Source organism: Crocuta crocuta, unplaced genomic scaffold, assembly GCF_008692635.1.
Source record: "Crocuta crocuta isolate KB4526 unplaced genomic scaffold, BGI_CrCroc_1.0 scaffold216, whole genome shotgun sequence".
In the NCBI taxonomy this organism is placed as follows: domain Eukaryota; kingdom Metazoa; phylum Chordata; class Mammalia; order Carnivora; family Hyaenidae; genus Crocuta; species Crocuta crocuta.
Window position 1 is genome coordinate 2297357 of NW_027531504.1, and position 27452 is coordinate 2324808.

The window sequence follows — 27452 nt, forward strand, 5'->3', positions numbered from 1 at the left end:
TTTAGTTGGGTCATAGTTGTTTTTTGTTTGTTTTTGTTTCTTTGTTTTTTTAAATCCAGTCTGACAGTTTTTCCTTTTTAACTGAAGTGATTAAATCATTTACAGTTAATGTGATTATTGATGTGGTTGTATTTAAATCTACCATCTTACTGTGTACTTCCTTTTTATTACATCTATTCTTTGTTCCCCTTTTCTGCTTTTTTTCTTTTGCCTCTTTTGGATTATTTTTTAAACGATTTCATAGATTAGTTTAAATGAATACCTTGTGTTTAACATTTTTTCATTTATGGCTTATTCATTAAAATAATCTTTTAATTTTTTTATTCATATAATTTGGCACACATTTGTTAAACAGCTAATTGTTTTGAGTGTTTAGAGGAAGAATTTTGTAGTAGGTGAGTCTTATTTGAGCATTGGAGAAAGGGTAAGGTATAATTACTTAGAGATTTTATTATGAGTTAGGAGAAGGCCATGAATAAAGGCACCAGGTAGAGCTTATTGAACAGAATTGGATGAACTTAGCAGGAGGAACAAAAGTACAAAAACTCTGAGAATATGATAGGAAATTGAAAATGCTTCAAAGATCGATTTTTTAAAATGGAATGTTAAAAGCCTAACATTCTCAATGAAATTATAAAGCATATGTACATTTTATCACTTTTCCTGGTTTAACTGTCACTTTTTAAATTCTCAGGAGGTAAAGTACCGTTAAAAAATAATTCTATTGAAATAAAGTTAAGGTCAAAATAATTAAAACCTGATTGTCTAATTATATTTGTGTATTAATTTCCCCAAGACCTTCTTCATTATCAAATAAATTGTTTAATTCTCACCTAACTTGATCTCTTCATTTCTTTTTGAAATAATTTCCTGTTTTAAATTATGTAACAACACTTTCTCTTGGCTATATTTCTACTCCTGGACATTTCAGTACCCTTATAACCTTTTCTTCTGCTAGACCCTTAAATATTGTTAATTATTCATGGTTTTCATGTCTGTCCTACCTTTCTCTCATTTTCCTTTTTCTCACTAGATGTTTTATAGAGGTTCTCTGGGAGTTTCAGTAAGGGCTGGGGGTTTTCTGATTTTGAGTTGCTTTATACTTCAAGCTGTCTACCCATCTCAGGGTTGATTTTTTTTTAACCAGATGCCAATACCAACCTTTGAGAGATTTCACCTTGCCCCCATATAAAAATTTTTTCCTTGAAATATTTTGAATCTCGATTTTGGCCTCCCTCTTACAGAGTCTGGTATCAGGTACTCCTATCATTTTACCTTTTTTAAAAATAATTTCTTCTACCAATTCTCTGTATTCCAATATTATAAATGCTGGTACTGTATACTAATAATACCCTAAGAGCTTTATAGGTGTTGATTCTTTTGGTCTCACAACAACACTCTAAGGTAGTACTATTAGTATCATCTCTATTTTATGCTTGAGGAATTGAAGTTCAGAAAGGTTAAATACCTTATCCAGGGCTACTTCCAACAAGTAATGGAGCCATATTTGAACTCAGGTAGTCTAACTTCAGAGCCATGCTTCTAACTATATATTTTTTATAGTCTTCTAGAAAGCCTTACTTACTTGTGAGTATGTTAGATACTTACAATTCAGTATCTCAAACCTCAAGTCATTGTTTTTGCTCTCCATCTACACTGTCTTCCTCCAGGCAGATATGCTTTTTATTCACATTAGTTAACATTATTATTTTTTTTCTGGTCATCTAACCTTGCAAACTGAATCATTCTAGACTACTACTTCCTCCTTTCTTCATTTGGTCCCTGTATCTTACTAATTTATCCTTTTCATTAACTATTGAATAAGTGTATACTACTCATTTTCATTGTCCCTCCTTAGTTTAAGTCTGTTATTATCTCTCATTTGGAATAGTTTTTCATTTCTTCTCAGAGAAGCCTGTATGCTAGGTGGAATCACATTTATCTTACTGCTTTTTAACTGCTTATGTTTCTTTCTTCTCCATTAGACTATTCTTATAAATATGGATCCTGAAATATGGTTTTGTACTCTCAATGCCTAACTTAATATGTAGTATACAATGAATATTTTTTGAATACTTAAATTATCTTGTCATTAGACATTAGTTTTTTTATTTAAATTTTAAATTTTAATTCCAGTATGATTAATGTCAAGTTTTGTATAGTTTCAGGTGTACAGTATAGTGATTCAGCAATTCTGTGCATTACTCAGTGCTCATCATGATAAGTATACTCTTTTTTTTATGAATACAATTTTTTTGTCAAATTGGCTTACATGCAACACCCAATACTCATCTCAAAAAGTGCCCTCCTCAATGCCTATCACCCATTTTGATAAGTGTACTCTGAATCGTCTTCACTTATTTCATCCATCTTTAATTCCACCCCCCTCCCCACCTCTGGTAACTATCAGTTTGTTCTCTGCAGTCAAAAGTCTGTTTATTGGTTTGTCCCTTTTTTTCTTTGCTCATTTTTATTTTTTAATTTTTATTTATTTATTTATTTTAAATGTTTTATTTATTTCTAGGAGAGAGAGAGAGAGAGACAGCGCGAGCAGGGGAGGGCTGAGAGAGGGAGTCACAGACTGAAACAGGCTCCAGGCTCTGAGCTGGCAGTCAGCACAGAGTCCGACGCGGGGCTGGAACCCACGAATCGCGAGATCATGACCTAAGCGAAAGTTGGACGCTTAACCGACTAAGCCACCCAGGCGCCCCACTTTGCTCATTTTTAAAAAAATTACACATATGAGTGAAATCATATGGTATTTGTGTTTCTCCAGTGACTTATTTCACTTAGCTCTCTAGATCCCATCCATGTTGTTGCAAATGGCAAAAGTTCATTTTTTTTTTTTTACAAATAGTTTATTGTCAAATTAGTTTCCACATAACACCCAGTGCTCATCCCCACAAGNGTTCCTTATAGATTCTGGATATTAACCCTTTATCTGATATGTCATTTGCAACTATCTTTTCCCATTCCGTTGGTTGCCTGTTAGTTTTGTGGGTTGTTTCCTTTGCCGTGCAAAGAGTTCATTTTTTTATGACTGAGTAATATTCCATTATATATATATATATACCACATCTTCTTTATCCATTCATCAATTGATAGACATTGTGCTCCTTCCATAGGTTTAGTAGCTTTTGAAAATGCTGCTATAAACATTGGGGTGCATGTATCCGTTTGAATCTGTATTTTTGTATCCTTTCGATAAATACGTTTTGGTACAGTTGCTGGATCTTAGGGTAGTTGTATTTTCAGCTTTTTGAGGAACTTCCATACTGTTTTTCGCAATGGTTGCACCACTTTGCATTCCCATCAACAGTGCATGAGGATTTCTGTATTTCAGCATCCTCACTAACACTTGTTTCTTCGGTTGTTGATTTTAGATATTCTGACAAGCGTGGGGTGTTATCTGTTTGTGATTTTTTAAAGTTTTGTTAACGTTTATTTTTTGAGAGTGAGAGGATTCGTGAGGGGTAGAAAGAGGGAGACAGAGGATCCAAAGCAGCCTCTGTGCACTGAACACAGAGCCCCATGCAGGGCTTGAACTCACAAACTGTGAGATCTGAGCTGGAATCAAGAGTCAGCTGCTTAACCAACTTAGCCACCCAGGAGTCCCTCATTATGGATTTTAATTGTATTTCCCTGATGATAAGTGATGTTGAGTATCTTTTCATGTCTCTTTTGGCTATCTGTATGTCTTCTTTGGAGAAACGTCTGTTCATGTCCTTTTTCCTTTTTTTAGTTTTTCTTTAGAGAGACAGCATGAACAGTGGACAAGGGCAGGGAAAGAATGAGAATCCCAAGCAGTCCCCACACTCAGGATGGAGCCTGAAATGGGGCTTGACCCTACTACCCTGGGATCACGACCTGAGCTGAAATCCAGTGGATGCTTAATTGATTGAGCCACTCATGAGCTCATCTTAATTGGATTATTTTAAATTGCATTATTTGTGTTTTCTTGGTGTTGACTTGTATCAGTTCTTTAAATATTTGAGTAGTAAGTCTTTATCATTTGCAAATGTCTTCTCCCACTCAGTATATTGTCTTTTAGTTTTGTTGATTGTTTTCTTTACTGTGCAGAAGGTTTTTTTTCTTGATGTAGTCCCAATAGTTTATATTTGCTTTTGTTCTCCTTGCTTAAGGAGACCTATTTAGAAAAATGTTGCTATGACCAATGTCAGAGAAATTACTTCCTGTCCTCTCTTCTAGGATTGTTATGGTCGCAGGTTTCATGTTTAGGTCCTTAATCTATTTTGAGTTTATTTTTGCATATGGTATAAGAAAGTGATCCAGTTTTATTTTTTTACATATAGGTATCTAGATTTCCCAGCACCATATTTTGAAGAGACTTTTTTTCCTCATAGCATATTTCTGCCTTCTTTATAGAACTTTAATCGGCCATGTTATTGTGGGTTTATTTCTGGGTTTTGTATTCTGTTCCGTTGATGTATATGTGATTTTGTGCCAGTACCATACTGTTTTGCTTGCTGTAGCTTTGTAATACAAGTTTGAGTCTGGAATTGTGCTTCTTCCAGTTTCCTTCTTCTTTTTCAAAGTTGCTTTGTCTACTCAGGGTCTTTTGTGGTTCCATGCAAATTTTAGGATTATTTGTTTTAGTTCTGTGAAAAAAATGAATGCTGTTGGGATTTTAATAGGGATTCCATTAAATGTGTAGATTGCTTTCAGTAGTATAGACATGTTAGTAATGTTTGTTCTTCCAGTCCATAAGCATGGAGTATCTTTCCATTTCTTTGTGTTGTCTTCAATTTCTTTCATCAATGTATTGTTTTCAGAGTGGAGGTCATTCACCTTTTTGGTTAAGTTTATTCTTACATATTGTATTATTTTTGGTGCAGTCATTAATGGCTATTGTAAATAGCTCTTTCTGATGCTTCATAATTAGTATATAGAATTGCAACAGATTTCTGTGTATTATTTTGTATCCTGTGATTTCATGGAATTCATTTCAATTTTAGTAGTTATTTGGTGGAGTATTTCAGGTCATCTGCAAATAGTGAAAATTTTACTTCTTTATTAACTTGGATGCTTTTTATTTCTTTGTGTTGTCTGATTGCATTTGGTAAGACTCTTAGTAGTATGTTGAATAAAAGTGAGAGTGGATATCCTTGTCTTCTTCCTGACTTATGGGAAAAGCTTTCAGTTTTTCACTATTGAGTATAATGTTCATTGTGGGTTTTTTCATATATGGCCTTCATATGTTGAGGTATTTTCCCTCTAAACTTACTTTCTTGACGTTTTTATCATGAAGGGTATTGTATTAATAAATGCTTTTTCTAAAACCTTGAAAATGATCATATGGTTTTTATCCTTTCCCCTTTTTTAAAATGTTTATTTTTGAGAGAGACAGCTTGAGCAGGGAAGGGGCAGAAATGGAGACACAAAATCTGAAGTAGGCTCCAGGCTCTGAGCTGTCAGCACAGAGCCTGACATGGAGCTCAACCTCAAACCATGAGATCATGACCTGAGTTGAAGTCAGGTGCTTAACCGACTGAGCCACCCAGGCGCCCCATATCCTTTCCCTTCCTGATGCGATGTATCATGTTGATTGATTTGTGAATACTGAACCATTCTTACATCCTGGAAATAAATCCCACTTGATTGAGGTGAATAATTTTTTTAATGTGTTGTTGGATTTAGTTTGCCAGTTTTGACAATTTTTGCATCTATGTTCATCAGGGATATTGATCTGTAGTTCTTTTTTTGTTGTTATTGTGTCTTTTCTGGTTTTGGTATGAAGGCAATACTGGCCTCATAGAATGAATTTGGAAGGTTTCCTTCCTCTTGTATTTTTTGTAATAGTTTGAGAAGGATAGGTATTAACTCTCCTTTAAATGTTTGGGTGAAATCACCAAGACATATGGTGCTGGACTTTTTTTGGGAAGGAGGGAGTTTTTTGATTACTGATTCAATTTAATTGTTAGTCAACAATTTGTTAAAATTTTCTGTTTCTTCTTGCTTTAGTTTTGGTAGGTTATATGTTTCTAGGAATTTATCCATTGTTTTTTTGGTTTGTCCAAGTTGTTGGCATATAATTTTTCATAATATTCTCTGACAATCCTTTGTACTTCTGTGGTGTCTGCTATTTCTTTTCTTTCATTTGTGATTTTGTTTATTTGAGTCTTTATTTTTTTATGATTCTGGCTCCAGGCTTATCAGTTTTGTTGATCTTTTCAAAGAATCAGCTTTTGTTTCATTGGTCTGTTCTATTTTTTTTTTTCTTTTTTAGTTTCTCTGTCATACATTTCTGCTCTACTCATTACTTCCTTCCTCCTGATTGTTTTATATATTGTTCTTTTTCTAGCTCCTTTAAGTGTAAGGTTAGGTTGTTTATTTGAGATTTTTCTTGCTTTTTGAGGTCAAACTGCATTGCTATAAACTTTCCTCTTAGCACCACTTTTCCTGCATCCTATAGATTTTGTACTATTGTGTTTTCATTTTTCTCTGTATAATTTTTGATTTCTTCTTTGATTTTTTGGTTGAACCATTCATTATTTAGTAGTATGTTATTCAATCTCCATGTATTTGTGTTCTTTCCAGATTTTTTCTTGTGGCTTATTTCTAGTTACATAGTATTGCTTTCAGAAAAGATGTATGGAATGACTTTGATCTTTGTGTATTTGTTGAGACTTGTTTTGTAGCTTAATAGGTGATCTAGTCTGGAGAATGTTCCATGTGCTCTTGAAAAGAATGTGAATTCAGCTGTTTTAGGATTGAGTTTTCTGTATATATTTTTAAATCCATCTGGTCCAGTGTTTCATTCAAAGGCATGATTTCCTTGTTAATTTTCTATTTGGATGATCTGTCCATTGACAAAAATGGAATGTTAAAGTCCCCTACTAATATTGTATTGCTATCAATTCCTTTATGTTTGTTATTGTTATTTTTAATGTTTATTTATTTTTGAGAGAGAGAGAGAGAAAGAGAGAGAGAGGGAGAGAGGTGTGCACGAGCACGAGCGTGCAGGGGAAGGGCAGAGAGAGACACACAGAATCTGAAAGATGTTCCAGGCTCTGATCTATCAGCACATTGGGGCCTGAACTCACAAACTGTGAGATCATGACCTGATGATCATGAAGTAGGATGCTTTCCCACTGAGCCACCAAGGCATCTCCTTTCATGTTTGTTATTAACTGTTTTATGTATTTGGTTGCTTTCATGTTGGGTGCAATTAAACAATTTTTATATCTTTTTGTTGAATGTTCCCTTTATGATTATATAGAGCTCTTCTTTGTTTCTTGTTAGTTTTTGTTTTAAAGTCTATTCTCTCTGATATAAATCTTGCTATCCCAGCATTGTTTTGATGTCCATTTGCATGATAAATATTTCTCCACCCCCTCACCTTCAATATGCTGGTATCTTTAGGTTTGAAGTGAATCTCTAGTAAGGTGCTAAATAGATTCATCTTTTTTAAAATCTGCTTTGTCACCCTATGTCTTTGATTGCAGCATTTAGTCCATTTACATTCAAAGTAATTTTCTTTCTTTTTTTTTTTAATATTTTTTATTTATTTCTAGGAGAGAGAGAGAGACAGTGTGAGCAGGGGAGGGTCAGAGAGAGAAGGAGTCACAGACTCTGAAACAGGCTTCAGGCTCTGAGCTGGCAGTCAGCACAGAGCCCGACGCGGGGCTCGAACCCACGAACCGCGAGATCATGACCTAAGCGAAAGTCGGATGCTCAACCGACTAAGCCACCCAGGCGCCCCATTCAAAGTAATTTTCAGTAGATATTTGTTGCCATTTTGTTATTTGTTTTATAGTTGTTTTGGTAGTTTGATCCTTTCTGCTCTCTTTCATGGCTTACTGGCTTTCTTAGTGATATTCCTTTCTCTTTATTCTTTGCACGTGTATTACTGGTTTTTGATTTTTTGGTTACTATTAGGTTTGTATATAACACCTCCATATAGGAGTCTCTATGAAGTTGGTGGCTGATTAAGGTTGAACCCATTTTTTCCTTATTCTTCTCTTCAGTACATTTTACATAAATGGTATTATATTTTACAACAGTTTATTTTGTGAATCCTTTGGCTGAATCATATGAATATACTTATTTTTAGTGCTTTTGTGTTTTTTTACTTTTCACAGTCTCACTTACGGTCTTTCATTTCTACTCAGAGTCCCCTGTAATATTTCTTTAAAAAATTTTTTAAACTTTATTTATTTTGAGAGACAGAGAGAGACAGAGCGTGAGCAAGAGATGGAGACACAGAATCTGAAGCAGGCTCTAGGCTTCATGTTGTCAGCGCAGAGCCTGACACAGGGCTTGAACTCACAAATTGCAAGATTATGACCTGAACCGAGTTGGACGCCTAACTGACTGAGCCACCCAGGCGTGCCTTCCCCTTTAATATTTCTTGTAGGGCTGATTTAGTGGTCATCAGTTTCTTTAGTTTTTTGTTCTTTTTGTGTTTGTCTGAGAAGCTCTTTATCTCTCCTTTTTTTTTTTTTTTTTATTTTTTTTTTTTTCTAAGAGAGAGAGAGACACCGTGAGTAGGGGAGGGTCAGAGAGAGAGGGAGACACAGACTCTGAAATAGGCTCCAGGCTCTGAGCTGGCAGTCAGCACAGAGCCCGACGCGGGGCTCGAACCCACGAACCGCGAGATCATGACCTAAGCGAAAGTCGGACGCTTAACCGACTAAGCCACCCAGGTGCCCCTCTTTATTTCTCCTTCTATTGTGAATGATAGTCTCCCTGGATAGAGCATTCTTGGGTTTAGATTTTTCCCTTTTAGCACTTTGAATGTATCATATTAATCCCTTTTTGTCTTCAAAGTTTCTACTGAAAAATCTGCTGGTAGCCTTATGGGGTTTCCCTTGTATGTAACTGTCTTCTTTTCTCCTGCTGCTTTTAAAATTCTCTGTTGATCACTACTTTTTACCCTTTTAATTACTATGTGTCTTGGTGTAAACCTCCTGGGGTTGATTTTGTTGGGGAACTCTCTGCCTTTTTTACCATATTACGGAAGTTTTCAGCTATTATTTCTTTAAATAAATTTTCTGGCCCCCCCTTTTTTCTTCTCCTTCTGGAATCCCTCTAATGAGAATATTATTATGATTATGGAGTCTGAATTTACTGTCTACTCTCATTTTGTATAGTTTTTTTCTCTCACCTGCTTAACTTGATTACTGTACATTATTTTGTCTTCCAGGTTGCTAGTTCATTCCTCTACTTCTTCTAGCCTATTCTAATAAATGCATATATATTTTTTTATGTTAGAGAGAGTTATAGCACATGAGCAAGGGAGAGATCCAGAAAGAGAGAGAGAGAATCTTAAGAAGGCTCCATGATTAGCATCAGGCCCAATGTGAGGATTGATCCCACAACTTTGGGATCATGACTTAAGCCAAAATTAAGAGTCAGGCCCTTAATGGACTGAGCCTCCCAGGTGCCCAAGTATATTTTTCACTTCAGTTACTATTTTCTTCATCTCTGATTGGTTCTTTTTTTTTTTTTTTTAACTCTGTGTTAAGGGTCTCACTGATGTCCTTCAATCTTTTCTGTAGTCCAGTGAGTATCTTTATACTCATTACTTTGAATTTTCTTTCAGGAATAACATATATCGATTTTGCTTATGTCTCTTGCTGTAATTTTCTCTATTTCTTTCATTTCGGACATAATCCTCATTTTACCTGTCTTATTTTACCTGTCTGTGTCTGTTTCCTAGTGTTAGAAATGCCAGGCAGTCTCTTGCTCTTGAGAGTAGTGAGCAGGGTGTGTACTTTTAATGAGATGGCACCTGTCCTCCTCCACAGGGAACATGTAGCTGCTGCTGAGACCTGGGCTGGCAAGGGAACTCCACAGTTGAGGGTTGCAGTTTTAAAAAAGGTGTCATTAATGAGAAACAATGAAATCTGGCCATGTGTAGCAACATGGATGGACCTTGAGGGTGTTATGCTGAGCGAAATAAGTCAGGCAGAGAAGGACAAATATCATATGTTTGCACGTATAGGAGGATTAGGAGGAACTTGACGGAGGAACAAGGGGGAGAAGAAGGGCGGAAATGGTGGGGGAAAGGGAGAGAGGCAAACCATGAAAGACTCTTGAATGCTGACAAAAACTGAGGACTAATGGATGTGGGGGGGAGGGGGGGCTGGGCATGGAGGAGGACACTTGTGGGGATGAGCACTAAGTGTTATGTGGAAACTAATTTGACAATAAACTATTAAAAAAAACTGTTTGTAAAAAAAAAAAAAAGGAATCACTTAAAAAAAAAAGGTGCCATTGTCTTCCATGAGAGGTTGGGAGAGGCAGTGTTGACAAGATTTGCACTGGTCTTCTGGGAGAGGGGACCTGCAGCACCTGAACTAAGGCAGGTATGACTTTAAAAGGGGGCAGGGTGCATCGTAAGCACTAAGTAGTGAATGTCTGCACCCTGCTGTTTCTGCCACTGCACATGGCTGTGTGCATTCTGGGGATTGGGGGAGTGAAATGGCACCTGCCAGCTCTCTTGTTCCTGGAGAAGTCCCTCAGGAACTCTGAAATTAATAACTGACTCTCCCTCCTGTACACTCCAGATGGTTCTCAAACTGCTGCTTCTAAGCTGTATCTTTGAGAACTATTTGTTCCATGTTTCTTTAAGGGCAGGGACTCATTTTCCTTTTACCCTTTGTGCTTACTCTCAAGGAGCCCTGCCACTGATTATTAAGATCCAGGCTTTAAGTCCTGCTGGTTGTAGAAACTCATGAAATTCGAGCATTCTGATTTTCATAGCTAAATGCTGTGGAGATTTGTCTTCCTTGAGCAGACTCTCCAGTGTGATAGTCTGTTTCTTACCTCTCTACATGCCTGTGTTTGTAGCTCCCTCCCTCTGGTGGCTAGACCCTACCCTCTTCCATGTGACCTCTCCTTGATATTTAGGTGTGGAGTTTGTTCTGCCAGTCTTTGGATCATTTTCTACGTGATTTGTGCTGATTTGAGTGTTATCTATCTGTATCTGTTAGAGGTGGTGAATTTAGGGTCCTCTTCTACCGCCTTCCCTGGGGCTCTCTAGACCTTAGTTTTGGTGGCTTTAATATTGTCATGAATGCCAAATAAAGTAATTTTTTGATCTACTTTTGAAAAAGTGGCTTTCAATTCCTTATGTTTTCAAAAGCTAAAAATAGTTTCTGTAGTAATAGTGTCAGGATAAAATGGGCTGTTTTACATAGTTACATTATCTCTAAAATATGTTGTTCTGTAAAATGATAACTTTAGAACTGTTAGAATCTTCTGGTTTACAGCAGTCCAAATCTTCAATTATATTTTCAAGTATGAAATACTTAGTTTCTTGGGAGCATTTGAATAGCAAGATGAGTTTATATTCTTCCCATAATACAGAAATACCTTTTAACTTATATAAATCTCTGCCATCTCAGAAGGATTGTGTTAAAAGGGAGGAGGCAGGTGTCATTGAATCTTTATTCTTTGGTATAGACTACATTAGCTGAGTGTTAATTGCTTCCAATATGTAAGTAATGAAAGAAAGTAATGGGGAATTTTTGTATTCAGATTTTAATACATGGCAGTAGGCCTACATTCACTAATAATTTCTGAATGTGGTTATATTCCCTAATAATTTCCCTACATCAAATAAATCATTGTTCTAAGGAGGATGCATGAAAGATGGCGTTCATTTTCTACATGACTAAAATTTTCATATGCAACATGCTGCTGACTGTGGGACTATCAGGCTTCTCTTTGTTTTTCAAAGCACGACTCTGCTTAACTGTTAACTCTACACTTGTGCTTTATTTGCAGCATCTGGCGAGGCCCCAATGTGAACTGCACAGACAGTTCGGGTTACACTGCTTTACACCATGCAGCCTTAAATGGACATAAGTAAGTGCTCCTTATTTGGACTAGAATCCTTGTGTATTTAGTTACCTGTGATGAACTTTATTATGTTGATGAGACCTGTGTCATGTTGCTATGAGTCCCCAGGGCTTAGGTGAATTTGAAGAGCACCAGGGGCAACACTGACAAGTTAAACTTGGTAGGAATGTTGCTGTGGTTGATTATGTGCAGAGTGTAAACTGAGAGAATTGTTCTAAAATAGTCAAATACCCCATAAAGAGAATGAAAGAAGTGATAGGACATGTTAGTTATACATAACTTTTGGGAAGGAATGGGATAAAACCAGTTAGTAATGCCATCCTACCTTTTTTTGGCTGTCTTTATCAAATGTCGGGAGTATTCACCAAGAGTAAAATCTTGATAGATTCATACTATGAATATGAGTCTCAGGCATTTATATGAACCACTTCAAAATCTTTCACATTGACTTAAAATGCTTTTTCTTTGTCATTCAAGATAGTCTTTGAGGTTTTAAATTTCTTTCTGTGGAACTATGTTTCAGTAATGTGGTAGCCTACAATATGGACAGTGAAATAACGTGTAACCATAACCATCACTTCATTTCTAGTATTTTACATACTTTACCTTAAGGTTTAGTGACAGAGTTACAGTATGAGGAGTCCTTTGAATGATTCAGATGTCCTGTCCTCCCCCGTCTTAGAACAAAAGGGATTCTTTTTATGTTAGTCTTTCCTGTCTGTTTTTCCTTTGTTATAATGATCCAAATTAGTCTTCCCAGATCTGGATCATTTCATTTCACTTCAGTTTTTTAAATATGGTAATATTGCCTTAAAAATGATAGATACTAAAAAAAAAAAAGTTAAAAATTCTAGTTACCTTTTGCTTTCCTACCTAACCTTTCTTTTATTCTATGAATTGACACACAGGATCAAGTCACACTTGATCACATTTTATGGCCTTAAAGTTTTTACACAAGAAACTTATCATTTTGTCATCGATCATTGTGATATTTTTATCTTCAAACTTATTGCATAAATCTAGCATTATCATTCCGTTTGTATATGGAGGTATATCTATACCTATCCGTATATAACTGTATATATAATCATAAACTTAATGTTTCATTACTTGGAATCTTAGTATTAGAATTCCCAAAATACATTTCTTTTTATCCAGTTCTGAGTCTATATTATTATCGTCTTATACCATCTAACTTAGCACCTTTTATTTGCTGGGTCTTTTTCAAACTATATTGTTGTCCTATTGAGTGGAAAATGGGTCCAGATCACCACCATTTGAATGTTTTAAAGGAATTACTATTTATTCTTCTTTGTACCTGAGTCATCAGGAATAAAAGCAAATGAAATCAGCCCAAAGACAGACAAGACATAATGCTGATGTCTTCTTTGGTCATCTTAATTGTGTATTCAGAGGAAATTCCAGTGGGAAAATAACTGGGAAGACAGACTATCAAATCTAATGGACAGAAGATCTTACGCCTGAGCAATGGAGCTATACTACTTTTCTTGTTATATCATAGCTTGTCATTATAAGTACTTCTCAAAATAATATTCCAAAATGGATTAACATTCATATTCCTCCATGATTTTCACTGTTTAGTAAATGTTATTATTTATACATTATGGCCTATGAAGTTCTAACTTCTAACCATTGAGATATGTTTTCCCTATGCCCACTGCATAATTATTTGTTTCTATTAGCAATTTATAAAGTAAAGATAATTTAAATGAATTGAATATCAATCATTAAGATCATGCTCATAAAGAGATCAGTGATTTGACTAGATATCTTTTAATATATCTTCAACTGTAGATATCCTCTGAGAATTATATATGTCTCAGCTTTGCTTTTATTTTAAGATCCCATCTTTCTAACATTTTCTAGAAAGATTTTACTCAGTGTCCTTGTACAGGCATTGGAAAAAAGCAGGAAAAATTCTGATTCCATCTTCCAATCTCTGCTGGTTCTGTGACCTTTAGCCATTTAATTAATTCATCTAGTGCTCAATTCAGTGTACTAACTATATAGGCTGGATATTTTCCATTGTTCCTTTCAGTGATTACATTTTAGGATACACTGTTTTGGTATTTGTGGCTCAGTTATGTACTATGATACAACAATTCTGAAATTTAGGTTTTCATCTAGAGTGTAAGATTTGTTGACTTTAAATTACTCATGAATTTTTATAATTAGAAATGGTTTATTCAGCCCAACCCTCCTCCCCTCATGGAGAAGCAAGGCCATTCTGGTTAAAGGACATAGTGGTCACTTAGATATTAAGGAGAGAGTGTGTCTTGGGTTTAAGTGTTTTAGTTCTAAGTGCATGCTTTTACCAATAATCTACATTATCTTCCCTTTGTGACTCTATGCACATCAATTTCCTAAATTCTTGGTTGCTTTTCTCTGTTCTATATCTATTTCTAGGCTGTCTCTCATCAACTTGTGTGTTTACATAGAACGCTAATTTTAATATTGGTTTAAGAAAAGATATTTGAAGGAGAAAAACGTGTCATAGAATATATCTCAGAGCCAGATATATTTTTGGCTTTGCTATTCTTTGCCTTTGTTATTCTCACTTAGCAAGGTAACGAACAATTGATTATTTTGTATTCTTCCTAAGCAGGCCTTTGCAGTTAGCACAGAAACACATCATTTCATGTTTGTTGCTATTGTTGTTATAGCCATCGTCTGTAGATGTTTCTGAAAACATTATGATTTCTAGGCTAAGGTTCATGGAATCATAGAGCTAGAAGTAATATTACAGGGTTCTGTAGTTTATTCTTTTGCTCTGAACACAGGCTTTTCCCCTACCTTCAACATATGGTCTAAGCCTTCATACTGCAAATTATGCCCATATTATATCCGGGGGCTCTTGTTGATCAACTCTAGTTAATCCTCAAGTGGAATAGTACTTTGTACCTGAAATACATTATTTCATAATGAGCAATTCATCTCACTTAGTCAAATCAGGACACAATAGAAAATGTACTTCTGTTAGTGATTTCCTGGGTCATTTGTAATTGCGGAGTAGAACATTATTACCTTCAAATGATAGAAAAAAACAACAACCATAGTCCATAGAACAAAATCCACTAGCAATGATTATAAATTATTTCAATAGGTAGGCAAGAGACCTATTTCTTTTTTCTTTTTTAAAATATGGAGGATTCATTTTCTCTCTCATGCATTTTTGCTACGAATTTGGTTCTCTTAATTCTCTTCTGAGTAGACATTAGCCAGGCAGCTGGCCTGCTTTTCTGCCTGGATACTTGCCTCTCTCCCTCCTTTCCTGACTTCTTTCCACCCTGCCTCCTTCCCTTTTTCCTTCCTTCCTTCTATCCCTTCTTCCTTCCCTTTCTTTCTCCTTTCCTTTTCTTTCTTCTTTCCTCCCCTCTTCTTTCTCACCTTTTCTTTTTAAATAATAATCTTGTTGTTCACTCTAAATATTAAACATGTGTAGTCACATTTCACTTCTCCTCCTCTTAGCAAATTATTCCCTCCCTCCCTCCTTCCCTCCCTCCCTCCCTCCATCCCTCTTTCTTTCTTTCTTTCTTTCTTTCTTTCTTTCTTTCTTTCTTTCTTTCTTTCTTTCTTCTTTCTTCATCTCATTAAACTATATTGGGCACATTGTGATTCTTGGATGCTGTTTAGAAAACTGTCAGCACTAAATTGTTATCATTTATGTCTTTGAAATATATGTGTTCTTTGATATGTGTGGGGTTTAAGTATTTTCTGTTCTTGCCTCTCATGCTTCAAATATTTAATACTTGGATTCTAGACTCCATTATCTGAAATCCAAACTGTATCTCAAATAGTTTCTAGAATCCAGGTAGTAAGGTATGTGTACTTTTGATTTAGTCTTTCTTATGTTTTCTAATGAAAGGAGAGAACTTCCTCTAAAAATTTATACAGTCTGGTCCATGAAGTTTCTCTTTGGATAACCTAGAAATAACATTGATATGATTGCTCTTTCTTGGATAAGGATATTAACTAGCTAAACTTTGCTCTTATTTCTTTCTGGAAATCTATGAACATAAACTCAGTATAAAAAGAAGCTCCAGTTAGAAAATGGAGTGTATGTCCTAAAGTCTTTTGACCATGTTGAATACATTTGCAACTCTATTTCTGTTAAGAAGTAAAACCTTCAAGAAAGTTTGAAATCAAAAAGACCTTAATTAATTTGAGAATTTCATTACTTTGTTAATACTGTATCCATATAAAGATGACTTGCATTTACTTCAGAGTTCTTTAGACTACTAACAAGTAAGTGAAGATGGAACAAAATAAATGTCTTTGGTTATTTTTCAATTATAGGGCAATTTGCTTTTGAGGTAAAGAAATTTGAATGTTGAAACTTCCCAGTGAACTTAATTTTGCTCAGAACATATCCTGAAACTTCTTAAAAAGACATTTCATATGAATTAGAAGTATATTTATATCTATCAGAAAATGAAACAAATTAAATATATTAGCAAAAATCAATACTTTAGAATTCCTACTTTTACCTCAACTTAAATATATATTAGCTTCAGGCTGCAAAATGTTGCAGTGATTTAAATTACATTGTTATTGAACTTAATTTACTCCAGGGAAATGGAGTTATTTTTTCTGTGATCTCATCAACCACATTAACTTAGGATTTTAGAGCAATTCTTATTTATCAAATGCTACATATAAGAAAGAATGGCACTTTCTGATTGATATAGAGGTTACTTCTCTGCTATTTTATAAACATTGTTCAACAGTATTACTTAATATTTCATGCCTAGTAACCAAACATAGTCAACATGTTCATTTGTTAATACCACTGGGAGGTATAACGTACAATTTAAATAAAAATGAAAATTAATAATTCTGATTTGGTGGGGTCCTAGTGTTACATAAATACCCTTCTAACTTAAATACTATACATAGTACCCCAAATTTAGTTTATTCTTAATGATTCTGGATGAAAAGGGTCTGTTTAATACATATTACTTGTGATCTACATGGATACATCATAAGAAAGATTAATAGCAATTTGTTGATTAATATTTTATTTATCATTCCGTAAGACTGACAGGTACATTTTTGTTCAGAAATATAACTTTAGGGTGCATCACTGGTTCGTTCAGTAGGTAGAGCACGGGACTCTTGATCTTGGGTTGTATGTTCCAGTCCTGTGTTGGGTGTAGAGATTATTTAAAAATGAAATCTTAAAAAAAGATAAGAAATATAACTTTATATTTCACAGATATGTTTTCACATTAAAAACCTGAGCCATGCCAGTTCATTAGCTGATATCTCTGTATAAAATGAAAGATACAACTTAAATAAAAATTTAAACACACATTTAAATTTACAAATAAATAAATTGTATAAAATGAATAAATTAAAAAAAACCTTAAATATATTAGTATTTAGTTAGTATCTTAGTGTTTTTACCGAAGGCAATTTCATAGGCATACAGATTAGTTTTTTCAGATTTAGATATTAGGTAGTGGTAATACCACATAATACAAATGTCAGTAAGTTAGATTTTTCACTATCTCATCAGTCTTCTTGATAAATAAAGAATGAATGTGTATCACATACATTAGTAGAAAATGTCAACAAGAATTGAGCCAGAGAACAAATGAAACTGAATGGATTTTGTGGGAGTAAAAGAAACTAGGATTGATGAACCCCTTAAACTATCCTCTTTACCCTTTGAAAGGAAATGCTTTTAGAAGTTTTAGAATATGTTTTTATTTGGTTAGGCATTGAGGAATAAAGTTAAAACTCTTCACATAAGTATCTTTCTCTGATAAATAAATTTGGAGAAGCCTATTTTGTGATATAAATTCCACTTTTTAGATCCACATATTTAACTTATCTTCTTTTGGTATTGTTTTACCTTTTATTTAAATATTGAAATGTTTCACTAAAAATCATTGCTAGGATTGGTAAACATTGCCGTAGCTTGCCTTGAGAATAATATTTGATTACATACAATTTTACAACCATGATGTTTTTCATTTAAAACATTTTTTTAATGTTTTTATTTATTTCTGAGAGAGAGAGAGAGAGACAGTGTGAGCAGGGGAGGGTCAGAGAGAGAGGGAGACACAGAATCTGAAACAGTCTCTAGGCTTTGAGCTAGCTGACAGCAGAGCTCGACGCAGGGCTCGAACCCATGAACCCGTGAGATCATGACCTGAGCCAAAGTCAGGTGCTTATCCACCTGAGCCACCCAGGCACCCCGACCTGGTTTTCATTTGATTCACACCACAACCCATTGAAATTGGAAGGAAGAGGTAGTTTCTAAATTCTATTTTAACAATAACTGAAAGACTGACAGAGGCTATTTGATTTGCTCAAGATAACCAAATTAGTAAATAGTAGAGTTTGTAACTTAAACCAGGTGGTCTGATTTGTAGCTCCTTTTGTTATTCAGAGGTATTTAATCCTTTTTACCACATTGTAGTTATTTATCTCAGAATGGAAAACCTGTATAGTAACTCTTGCATGGCAGAGAGGTGAGGAGAAATATATGAACTGGATAACCTTCAAATGTCGTTCTCATTTTCAGATTTCATTTTTACAAAGGTGATTTGCTGAAAGAATTTTTATTTTTAAAGGATTTTATTTTTACTCGGGGCAAGAACTAATAATTTTGTGTAGTGCTTTACTATTTATTGAGTAGCTTCTTTTCTGTGATTTCAATTAAAGCTCTTACCAATCTTGACCAGTAGGTATTATTATTATTATTATATCCCCTAGAGAAAAGAAAAAGAAAAATGAGACTAAATAATTTCTCTAGGGTCACATCATTAGGTAGTTTGTGTAGCTGGGACTCAAATCCAAATTTTCTTTTTTCTTTTTTTATTTCTTTTATGTTTTTTTTTTTTTTTTTTTTTTTTTATTTCTAGGAGAGAGAGAGAGACAGTGTGAGCAGGGGAGGGTCAGAGAGAGACGGAGTCACAGACTGAAACAGGCTCCAGGCTCTGAGCTGGCAGTCAGCACAGAGCCCGATGCGGGGCTCGAACCCACGAACCGTGAGATCATGACCTAAGCAAAAGTCGGACGCTTAACCGACTAAGCCACCCAGGCGCCCCTCAAATCCAAATTTTCTAAATTCAGATCTTATAATAATAGTTCTTAAGAACCAAAAGAATGTTAAAATAGATTTATTCTTATTTTCTCTAAAATCTTATCATTAGAAAATCTAGGACTACTTGGAACTTTCTAAATATTTCTACAACATATTTTTGGTTCTTTTCATCATGATTTCATACATTTATCTGTTAAGTGTAGTGTTTCATCTGTAGAGGATCAATAGTTTTCCTTTTACCATTCTAGGTTCTTGGCTGAGGAACTCCCTTTCCTCTCCCCATAATAAAAAGATAGATTAACAAGAGAAAAACAAGTTTAATAACATGTATACCTCTTGTATACATGAGACATACCCAGAAAAACTAAATTAACTCCCTGAAATGGCCCTTGCCACCACTTTAAATACCGTTTCCTGCTACAGATGAAGTGATGTTTGTGGCAGGGAACTAGTTATGGGAGGTTATGAGGAAAAGAACAGTAAACAAGTTATGGGGCTGTTACACAAATTGAAGCAGCTGCCTGAGACCTTGATAAGAGTTCCAGAGATATAGAATAGTCTTCTTTCATTTTCTGGTACGAGAAGAGAGAGACTTCCTTACAAATGGAGATTTCTCATATAAATTTAAATGTCCATTACAAAAGGGTAACTTTTAGTCCATTTTCAGAGCTTTTCCAACATCTACTCTTTCTTTTTTTTTAAAAAAAAAAATTTTTTTAATGTTTTATTTATTTCTAGGAGAGAGAGAGAGACAGCGTGAGCAGGGGAGGGTCAGAGAGAGAGGGAGTCACAGACTGAAACAGGCTCCAGGCTCTGAGCTGGCAGTCAGCACAGAGCCCGACGCGGGGCTTGAACCCATGAACCGCGAGATCATGACCCAAGCGAAAGTCTGACACTTAACCGACTAAGCCACCCAGGCGCCCCAACATCTACTCTTTCTTAAAAGTAATCAACCTAAAATAATCCTAATGCTAAAGAGACATATTTTGGGGTGGTATATTCTTCCCCTTCCCCTTCACAAGGTTAGATCACATTCTGGACATTGTATTTAACTATCACTGTAATGTTGTGCTGTATCATGTCTATTTTGTATGTTTGTGGAGGGTAGCTATTATAGTTCTAACTTCAGTTCAGATTTCCCAATTTTTCTCATTTGTTACTTATATTTAAAGGGGCTTCATGAAATACTTAAATTTAGCTCTTTGTATTGCATTTGTTCTTACTACCAGTGATTTGTTCTATAAGAGAAACAACTTTATATATGTATATATGCATGTATTTGTATACCAGTATAGGATTTCATTTAGTGAATTTAAATAGAATTTGCTTCATAAATGCTTTCAGGTAAAAATGCAGTTTTTATTTAGAATTACTGTTTTTGATTGTTTGATACAAAATTCAATATAATGTTTACCAAAAATTGTTAATTCTTCCTGAAGTCAGATATTAGAGTTCAGAATTTTTACTTTAAAAACTTGGTGGGGATTGAGTACAAAATACTATAGGTAGGATATACTGAATATCAACTGATGTTGAATCAGTGGTGGAACTTGTCTCATGAATGAATTTCTTCTTGAAACCATTTTTTAAAAATGTTTGTTTATTTTGTGAGAGAATATACACACGTGTGTGTGTGGGAGGGGCAGAGAGAGAGAGATGGAGAGTCCCCAGCAGGCTCTGTGCTGTCAGTACAGAGCCTAATGCAGGGCTCTATCCCATGAACTGTGAGATCATGACCTGAAATAGTTTCTTAAGCTTGGAAGGAGAGATGAAGAAGTGCAGAAGTATGAATAACACATATTCAGAATATGTTGTGTGCCATGTCTGAAAAATTAAAAATTTCCTCCTGTCCTGCTGTGCTGTCTGCTTTCTTTTTTATATGCATCTTCAATGCATTATTCCCACTCTCTGTAGAATGATGTATAAATTCTCCAAATGTCTCTTGGTAGTATGATTTTTTTCTTTTTGTAAATAAGGAGTTTGCTTATCCTCAGCTTTTCCTTCACAGTAACTCTCAGGTATGGGTTGTTTGGGAAAAACTCTTTTAAAAAAAACAGGAGGTATCTTAAGATAATGTTTTACTTATTCAGTTATGAAATTAGATAAATTTTGCCCAAATGAATTCTATTAAGTACTTCCATTGGTTAGTCAATGCTCTGTTTGTGTATGTATGGTGGTGGTGGTTTTCCACGTAAGTAAAATAGCCAAATGTTGAATAGGCTAACTCTTAAACCCAATTTTATGTCTCTTGCTCTCAACTGCCAACCAGCAACTGGTATACTTTCATCATTATGTGTTTAAAGAAATCTGTATAGTCAGCATTTTTTTTCCTGCTTTTTTCCCCCCTTCTAGGGACATAGTTCTCAAACTACTTCAGTATGAGGCATCAACAAATGTAGCAGACAACAAAGGTTATTTTCCCATTCACCTGGCTGCCTGGAAAGGAGATGTAGAAATTGTGAAGATTCTTATTCATCATGGACCGTCACATTCTAGAGTCAATGAACAGGTGCACTTGTTAAATGTTTGCTCATGTTATAGTTTTTCTAGAGTTTCTCAAAGTAAGGTAACGATGAAGAATTGATAATTTTTGTTTTTATTCTGCCAAAGATCTTTTCACTGCTAAATTTCCTAAAGGAGAAATTGTAAAATTCTTTTGCACTTGTATTAGTTACATAGGCACTAAGTTGGGCATTTATAAAGATATTTGTTAACAAGAGAATCCCACATAAAGGAAATACTTGTCACATTTTTGATTGCCTTATCTAAGCATCCATTTTATAGTTTTTGAATAAGATAGAACAGAATTCACATTAGTAATATGAATAGAGCTTTTCTTCCTTCCTTCCTTCCTTCCTTCCTTCCTTCCTTCCTTCCTTCTTTTCTTTTCTTTTCTTTTCTTTCTTTCTTTCTCCTCCTTCCCTCCTTCCCTCCTTCCTTCCTTCCTTCCTTCCTTCCTTCCTTCCTTCCTTCCTTCCTTCCTTCCTTTTTTGAGAGAGAGAGTGTGTATGCCATCAGGGGAGGGGCAGAGGGAGAAAGAGGCAGAGAACCTTAGGCAGGCTTTATGCCCAGCATGAGGTCCAACAGGGGGCTCGATCTCATGACAGTAAGATCATCACCTGAGCTGAAATCTGGAGTCAGATACTAAACCAGCTGAGCCACCCAGACACCCCAAATTAGAGCTTTCCTTAATAAAATCTTAAATGCTAAACAATGATGATAGATTCGTTGGATAATGCCTCCCAATTATGTAGCACTTTCACAGCAAATATAATTTCATGAATCAAAATGCAAAATACAGTATATACAGTTGCTAGTCACAACTGTATATATTTTTAAGTTAAAAATTTCTTTTGCTTATGTCCAGAGTGAGTTGCGTGAAACACAGCAGCAGTATACTGACAGATAAAGTAAAAATATTGGCAAGTGCATAATATCCATATTACACATAACTGACATATTAAAAAAGGAATACTGTTCTCACTGTTCTAAATAAATAAGACCCACAGATTCCAGAAAGTAAAATATGGTCTCCTAATACAGTATGATAACAAACATCTTGAGCTCTGCATGCCCCCTACTGTTCCCACTTTGTAAGACTATATTTGAAAACCAGCATGCAGTCCAACAATTGAATTACAACCATGGCATTAAGCTGCAGGTTGGCAGTTGTCCAATATCAATGCAAGTAGGTTACTCTAGGGCCAGCGCAACCAATAAAGTGCAATTAGCATACTGTTCAAATGCATACAGACTTTGCAGGCCTTTGACTGAAATTCAGACTAAAGAATAAAAAGTGACCATAGCTCTGGGAATAAACACCAGAGGGAAGAAAAATACATTTTTCCCCAGAAAAATGCAGTTGTAGAAAGTTCCTGTAAGTAGGAAAAATGTTTTATTAATTGTAAAAGTGTGTTATTAATATTTATCACAGAATTTCTACATTTACAGGTTATGGAATGCAGAATATATTTAATGCATATGCAGTAATAAATTCAATATTTAAAAAAATGTGAGATATGTCTTTCTTTATCAGCATATCATGCCAAAGGGAAATTTTGGGGAATGCTGTTAGGTTTGTCAGAAAATCAAAAGTGAAAGATCATTTGTGGGATGAGCCATCTGGTGGTTATTCTTAAAACTGTCTGAATGCCCCAAAGTGAACCTGAAATAATAAGATGGAAAAACAATCCAAGGTTAAAAGAGAGGATGTTAGTTTTTACAAGCAAAATTTTTTTTCAATGACATGAAAATAAAAAAACACTGAAAATTAATTTATATTTGAAAGTTATTTTGTCATGTGATTTCTACTGGAAACAAATTGAAAATTTCTTTTGATTTTTAATACTATGCTTTTAATATTTGTTTTTTATGTATATGGTATTCCTTTAGCACTGGCCTATTTCTTTTTTTTAATTTAAAAAAAATTTTTTTGAATGTTTTATTTATTTCTAGGAGAGAAAGAGAGAGATAGCATGAGCAGGGGAGGGTCAGAGAGAGAGGGAGTTACAGACTCTGAAACAGGCTCCAGGCTTTGAGCTGGCAGTCCAGCACAGAGCCCCACGTGGGGCTCAAACCCACGAACCGCGAGATCATGACCCAAGCGAAAGTCAGACGCTTAACCGACTAAGCCACCCAGGCGCCCCTTCTTTTTTTAAATTTTTTAATTATTTTATTTTGAGAGACAGAGACAGAGAGTGAACGAGGGAGGGGCAAAGAGAGAGGGAGACACAGAATCTGAAGCAGGTTTCAGGCTCTGAGCTGTCAGCACAGAGCCGGATGTGGGGCTTGAACCCACAGACTGTGAAATCATGACCTGAGCTGAAGTCAAACATTTAACCGACTGAGCCACCCAGGCGCCCCAGCACTGTCCTATTTCTATCATTCAGTGTCATTTCTCTAAAAGTTTCTGATGTGGGAATTTTATTTTCATAAGCAACTTTTTATTTTAGCTCTATTTATTTTCCCACTCTGAATAGGACAGAAATATGCTTAAAAACCTTTTGTATTTAAGCAATAGAGGGAAAGAATGAAAATGCTAATTAACATATATTGAGACATAAGATAGCCAGGTACCATGCTGAGTGCTTTCACCTAAAATATGTTATTTAGTTAATTTTCACAACCTCTGAATTGATATTATCACTCCCATTTTATAGGTGTGAAATCAGGCTCAGTAAAGCTATATAACTCATCTAAGGCCACACATTACTGAATGATTAAAACTCAAATTTGGACTCTAATTCCGGAGCCCTCCACAATAGCACATAAGTACTGTCATCATAAGTCCTGTTGCTTATGGAGTGTTTACTGTATGCCAGGTGATGTGCAAAGTAGTTCATCTATGGTCTTACTAAGTTCTAATGTAGCCTGATGAAGTAGGGATTAACTGTTCTTATTTTATATATGGGAAGCTACCTTAGGGAGAGTAAATAACTTGCCCATGATATCACAGCTACTAAGAAATGCAGTCAGTATTAGTTTTTTAAAAATAATTTTTTTTTTNATTCTGTTCCATTGGTCTATGGGTCTGTTTTTGTGCCAATACCATACTGTCTTGATGATGACGGAAAGCTCAAGCTCTTAACCAATAATATTCCATGTTATGATAGTAGGTTATGTATAATTGTCAGGGCTTCATTCTGATTTCTGAAAGTAGTGTTTGGTTTCTAATACAGCTTTCTTTAAAAATAATTCTTTCTTATATATTGATATTTAAAGTTAGAAAGCGTTTTCTATACTCTAAGGTTTATAGGGAGGATAATACCCTAATTCTGCAGATAAGATAGGTTCAGAGAGATTGAGTGGTTTACTGTTGCAAATAAGTGTGGGTTAGCACTTTAACCTAGGTCACCATTCTATACTGCCCTAGAATTAGTCGTCAATTTAGGGCAATATAATTTTGAAAACAAAATAGACTGTGCCCTGATTATGGTTTTTGTAATTGATACATCCTTCCTATCTTTTGTCAGCTGATTTATTATTTCCTTTTTTCTGACATTATGTATGTTTGCAATTTATATTTCTCGGTATATTCATTCCCCCTACCCCTTCACTGTCTTTTCCTCCTTTTTTCCCTTTATTTTAACATTAGGGCAAAAACAAGAAGACCCTATCTCATAAGTATATTCTCTTGCCATTTACCAAAACTCAAACTTACCTAGTGTTAGTTTTCATTGGTTTTACTTTCCAAAGCAAGATGTTTTGAAAAATAGCTTTTGTTAGCCATTTTTTTCCTGCCACCCATTGTCTAGAAGTGTCCTATTTTTTTGGAGAACACCCATTTGGTTAAAAAAAAGTAGAAATCAAGAACTCTTCAAGAAAGTTCATTGTAGACCTACTAGCAATTATCAGTTCTTCCTCATAGTCTGTTTATTTGAAATTAGATTCTTTTGGATCATTTGTTAGTATGGACACAAGTATACCATCATGCCTCTTATAAAGGTAACACAATTGGTCTTCCTCATGTGACAGTACAGGTATGTGTTGATCATCGATAAACTCTATGAATATTTTCTCCTGTGTAAGTCTGGCATGATTGCAATAATTTTTCTTGAGATCTGAACAATGCTAATTGGTGTTAATAGACAAAGTTTCAGTTTTGCACTTATAATTTCCTATGCTAAGGCCTCTGCAAAAGTAGAGAGGTCTTTGAGGAATGATCATTTCATAATTGCTTTTTTCTCAAAGAGGTGCTTTGTTTTGAAAATTGAATTTCTTTCCAACCAAGGGCAAATTTGATTTGATCAGAAGGCATATTTCTATATCATATTTTTATGGCATAGAGTAGTAAGATTGATTTTCTTATCAGGCTTCTACAACTTAGCCAGATAAGAAAAATCAGGGAATGTAGACTTGTATCTGGTCAGTCTCTATGAGGAAGTAGACTGTAGCAATACATTCAAACTAAGAACAGGATGACTACCTCCAAAATTATGGAAGAAATAATACCTCCAGCTTGATTCCCTATCTATCCAGAACTTTTTGGTGAGTGCCTCCAAGGAGTAGGTTTTTTTCTGGGTTTGGCCTTCAAATGCCCTCTTCTGATAATTTTATTTGGAAGGTGAAGTAGTAAGAAGCCTTTCATAGTGCTCCTTTAAAAATTGTATTACCACTCTAAGTTTTCAAATATTCCCTCTGCTTTCAACTCTTTACTCTCAGCTTATCTGCGTTCATCTGCCAGAGCAAGTCTGAGTTACTTTCAGGGACATTAAGATTTGTTTGAGTTTGAACCCTACTTATTCTTCTGTTCATATGGTCAGAGCAGATATCTAAGTATTTATTTCCTATTATAACTCAGTGTTCTCTTTAGCAAAATCTATAGAAATTCTACTTTTAGATCACTAATTTCCTTTCTTCTTTGACAATATAACAAAACTTGGCAGGCAGATGGTGTAGGGGAAATGAGCCAATGTATATACATATTCAGCGAATGACAATAGAAATAATTGTTATTGTGGAAGATGGTTTTAGGAGCACTGACTTTGGGTCTAGGCTACCTATATTCAGATCCTGGCCCCAACACTAAAAGGCCTTATATTTGAAGGCTAGTTTTTTAACAACTCAGTGATTCAGTTCTTCATATATAAAATGGCAATAATGATAATATTAGTATCTGTCTCATAGTGAGGTAAACATAAATGTAACTTGTAAATGAGTAAACATTTATGGAATGCACCTGTGCCTGGTACATAGCATTAGTTATGATGATGACTCTGATGATAGCAGCCCTTTTCTAGAACCCTCATTCACGATCATTGCATTTTTGCTAAAATTTCTTGTTTACATTTCTCTTGACTAACCCTTCTACCTCCTGATGTAGTCATATATCATCTATCTACACCATCTGCCCAAATGGACTGAAAGGTCCATCTGCCTTATGACTGATTTAGTATATTTTAATTCCAGTGTAGTTAATATGCCGTGTTATATTCATTTCAGGTGTACAATATAGTGATTCAGTAACTCCATATATTACTCAGTGCTCATTAGGATAAGTGCACTCTTTTTTAAAAAAAATTTAAGTTTATTTTTGAGAGAGACAGCATGAATGGGGGAGGGCAGAAAGAGAGGGAGAGAGAGAATCCCAAGTAGGCTTTGCACTGCCAGCACAGAACCCAGTGCTGGGCTCGAACCCATGAAACTGTAAAATCATGACCTGAGCCAAAACCAGCAGTTGGACGTTTAAGCCACTGAGCCACCCACATACCCCAAGATAAGTGTACTCTTAATCCTCTTCATCTGTTTCACATATTCCCTTACCCTGCTCCCCTCTGGTAACCATATGTTTGTTCTCTGTAGTTAAAGAGTCTGTTTTTTGGTTTGCTTCTTTTTTTCCCCTTTGTTCGTTTGTTTCTTAAATTCCACATATGAGTGAAATCATATGGTACTTGTCTTTCTTTGACTGTCTTATTTCACTTAGCATTATACTCTCTAGATCTATCCAGGGATACTTTTTATCTTGCTAAATTTCTAGGAAAATCTTCTTGATTTTCAACTGGAACACTTATTAGGTGCATATGCAGTACTATGATACTTCTTGTAGATT

At 35.1% G+C, this 27452-nt stretch overlaps 1 protein-coding gene across 5 annotated transcripts in view; it reads left to right on the forward strand.

Moving 5' to 3' along the window:
* The window catches only part of ANKS1B (ankyrin repeat and sterile alpha motif domain containing 1B), a 1065677-nt gene that overhangs the window by 144388 nt on the left and 893837 nt on the right, over positions 1 to 27452 (forward strand). For all 5 annotated transcript variants that reach the window (XM_077772139.1, XM_077772140.1, XM_077772141.1 and 2 more), the window contains exons 2-3: positions 11755 to 11835; positions 21257 to 21413. In XM_077772139.1, coding sequence (XP_077628265.1) covers positions 11755 to 11835; positions 21257 to 21413 — 238 coding nt within the window. The remainder of the gene's footprint in view (positions 1 to 11754; positions 11836 to 21256; positions 21414 to 27452) is intronic.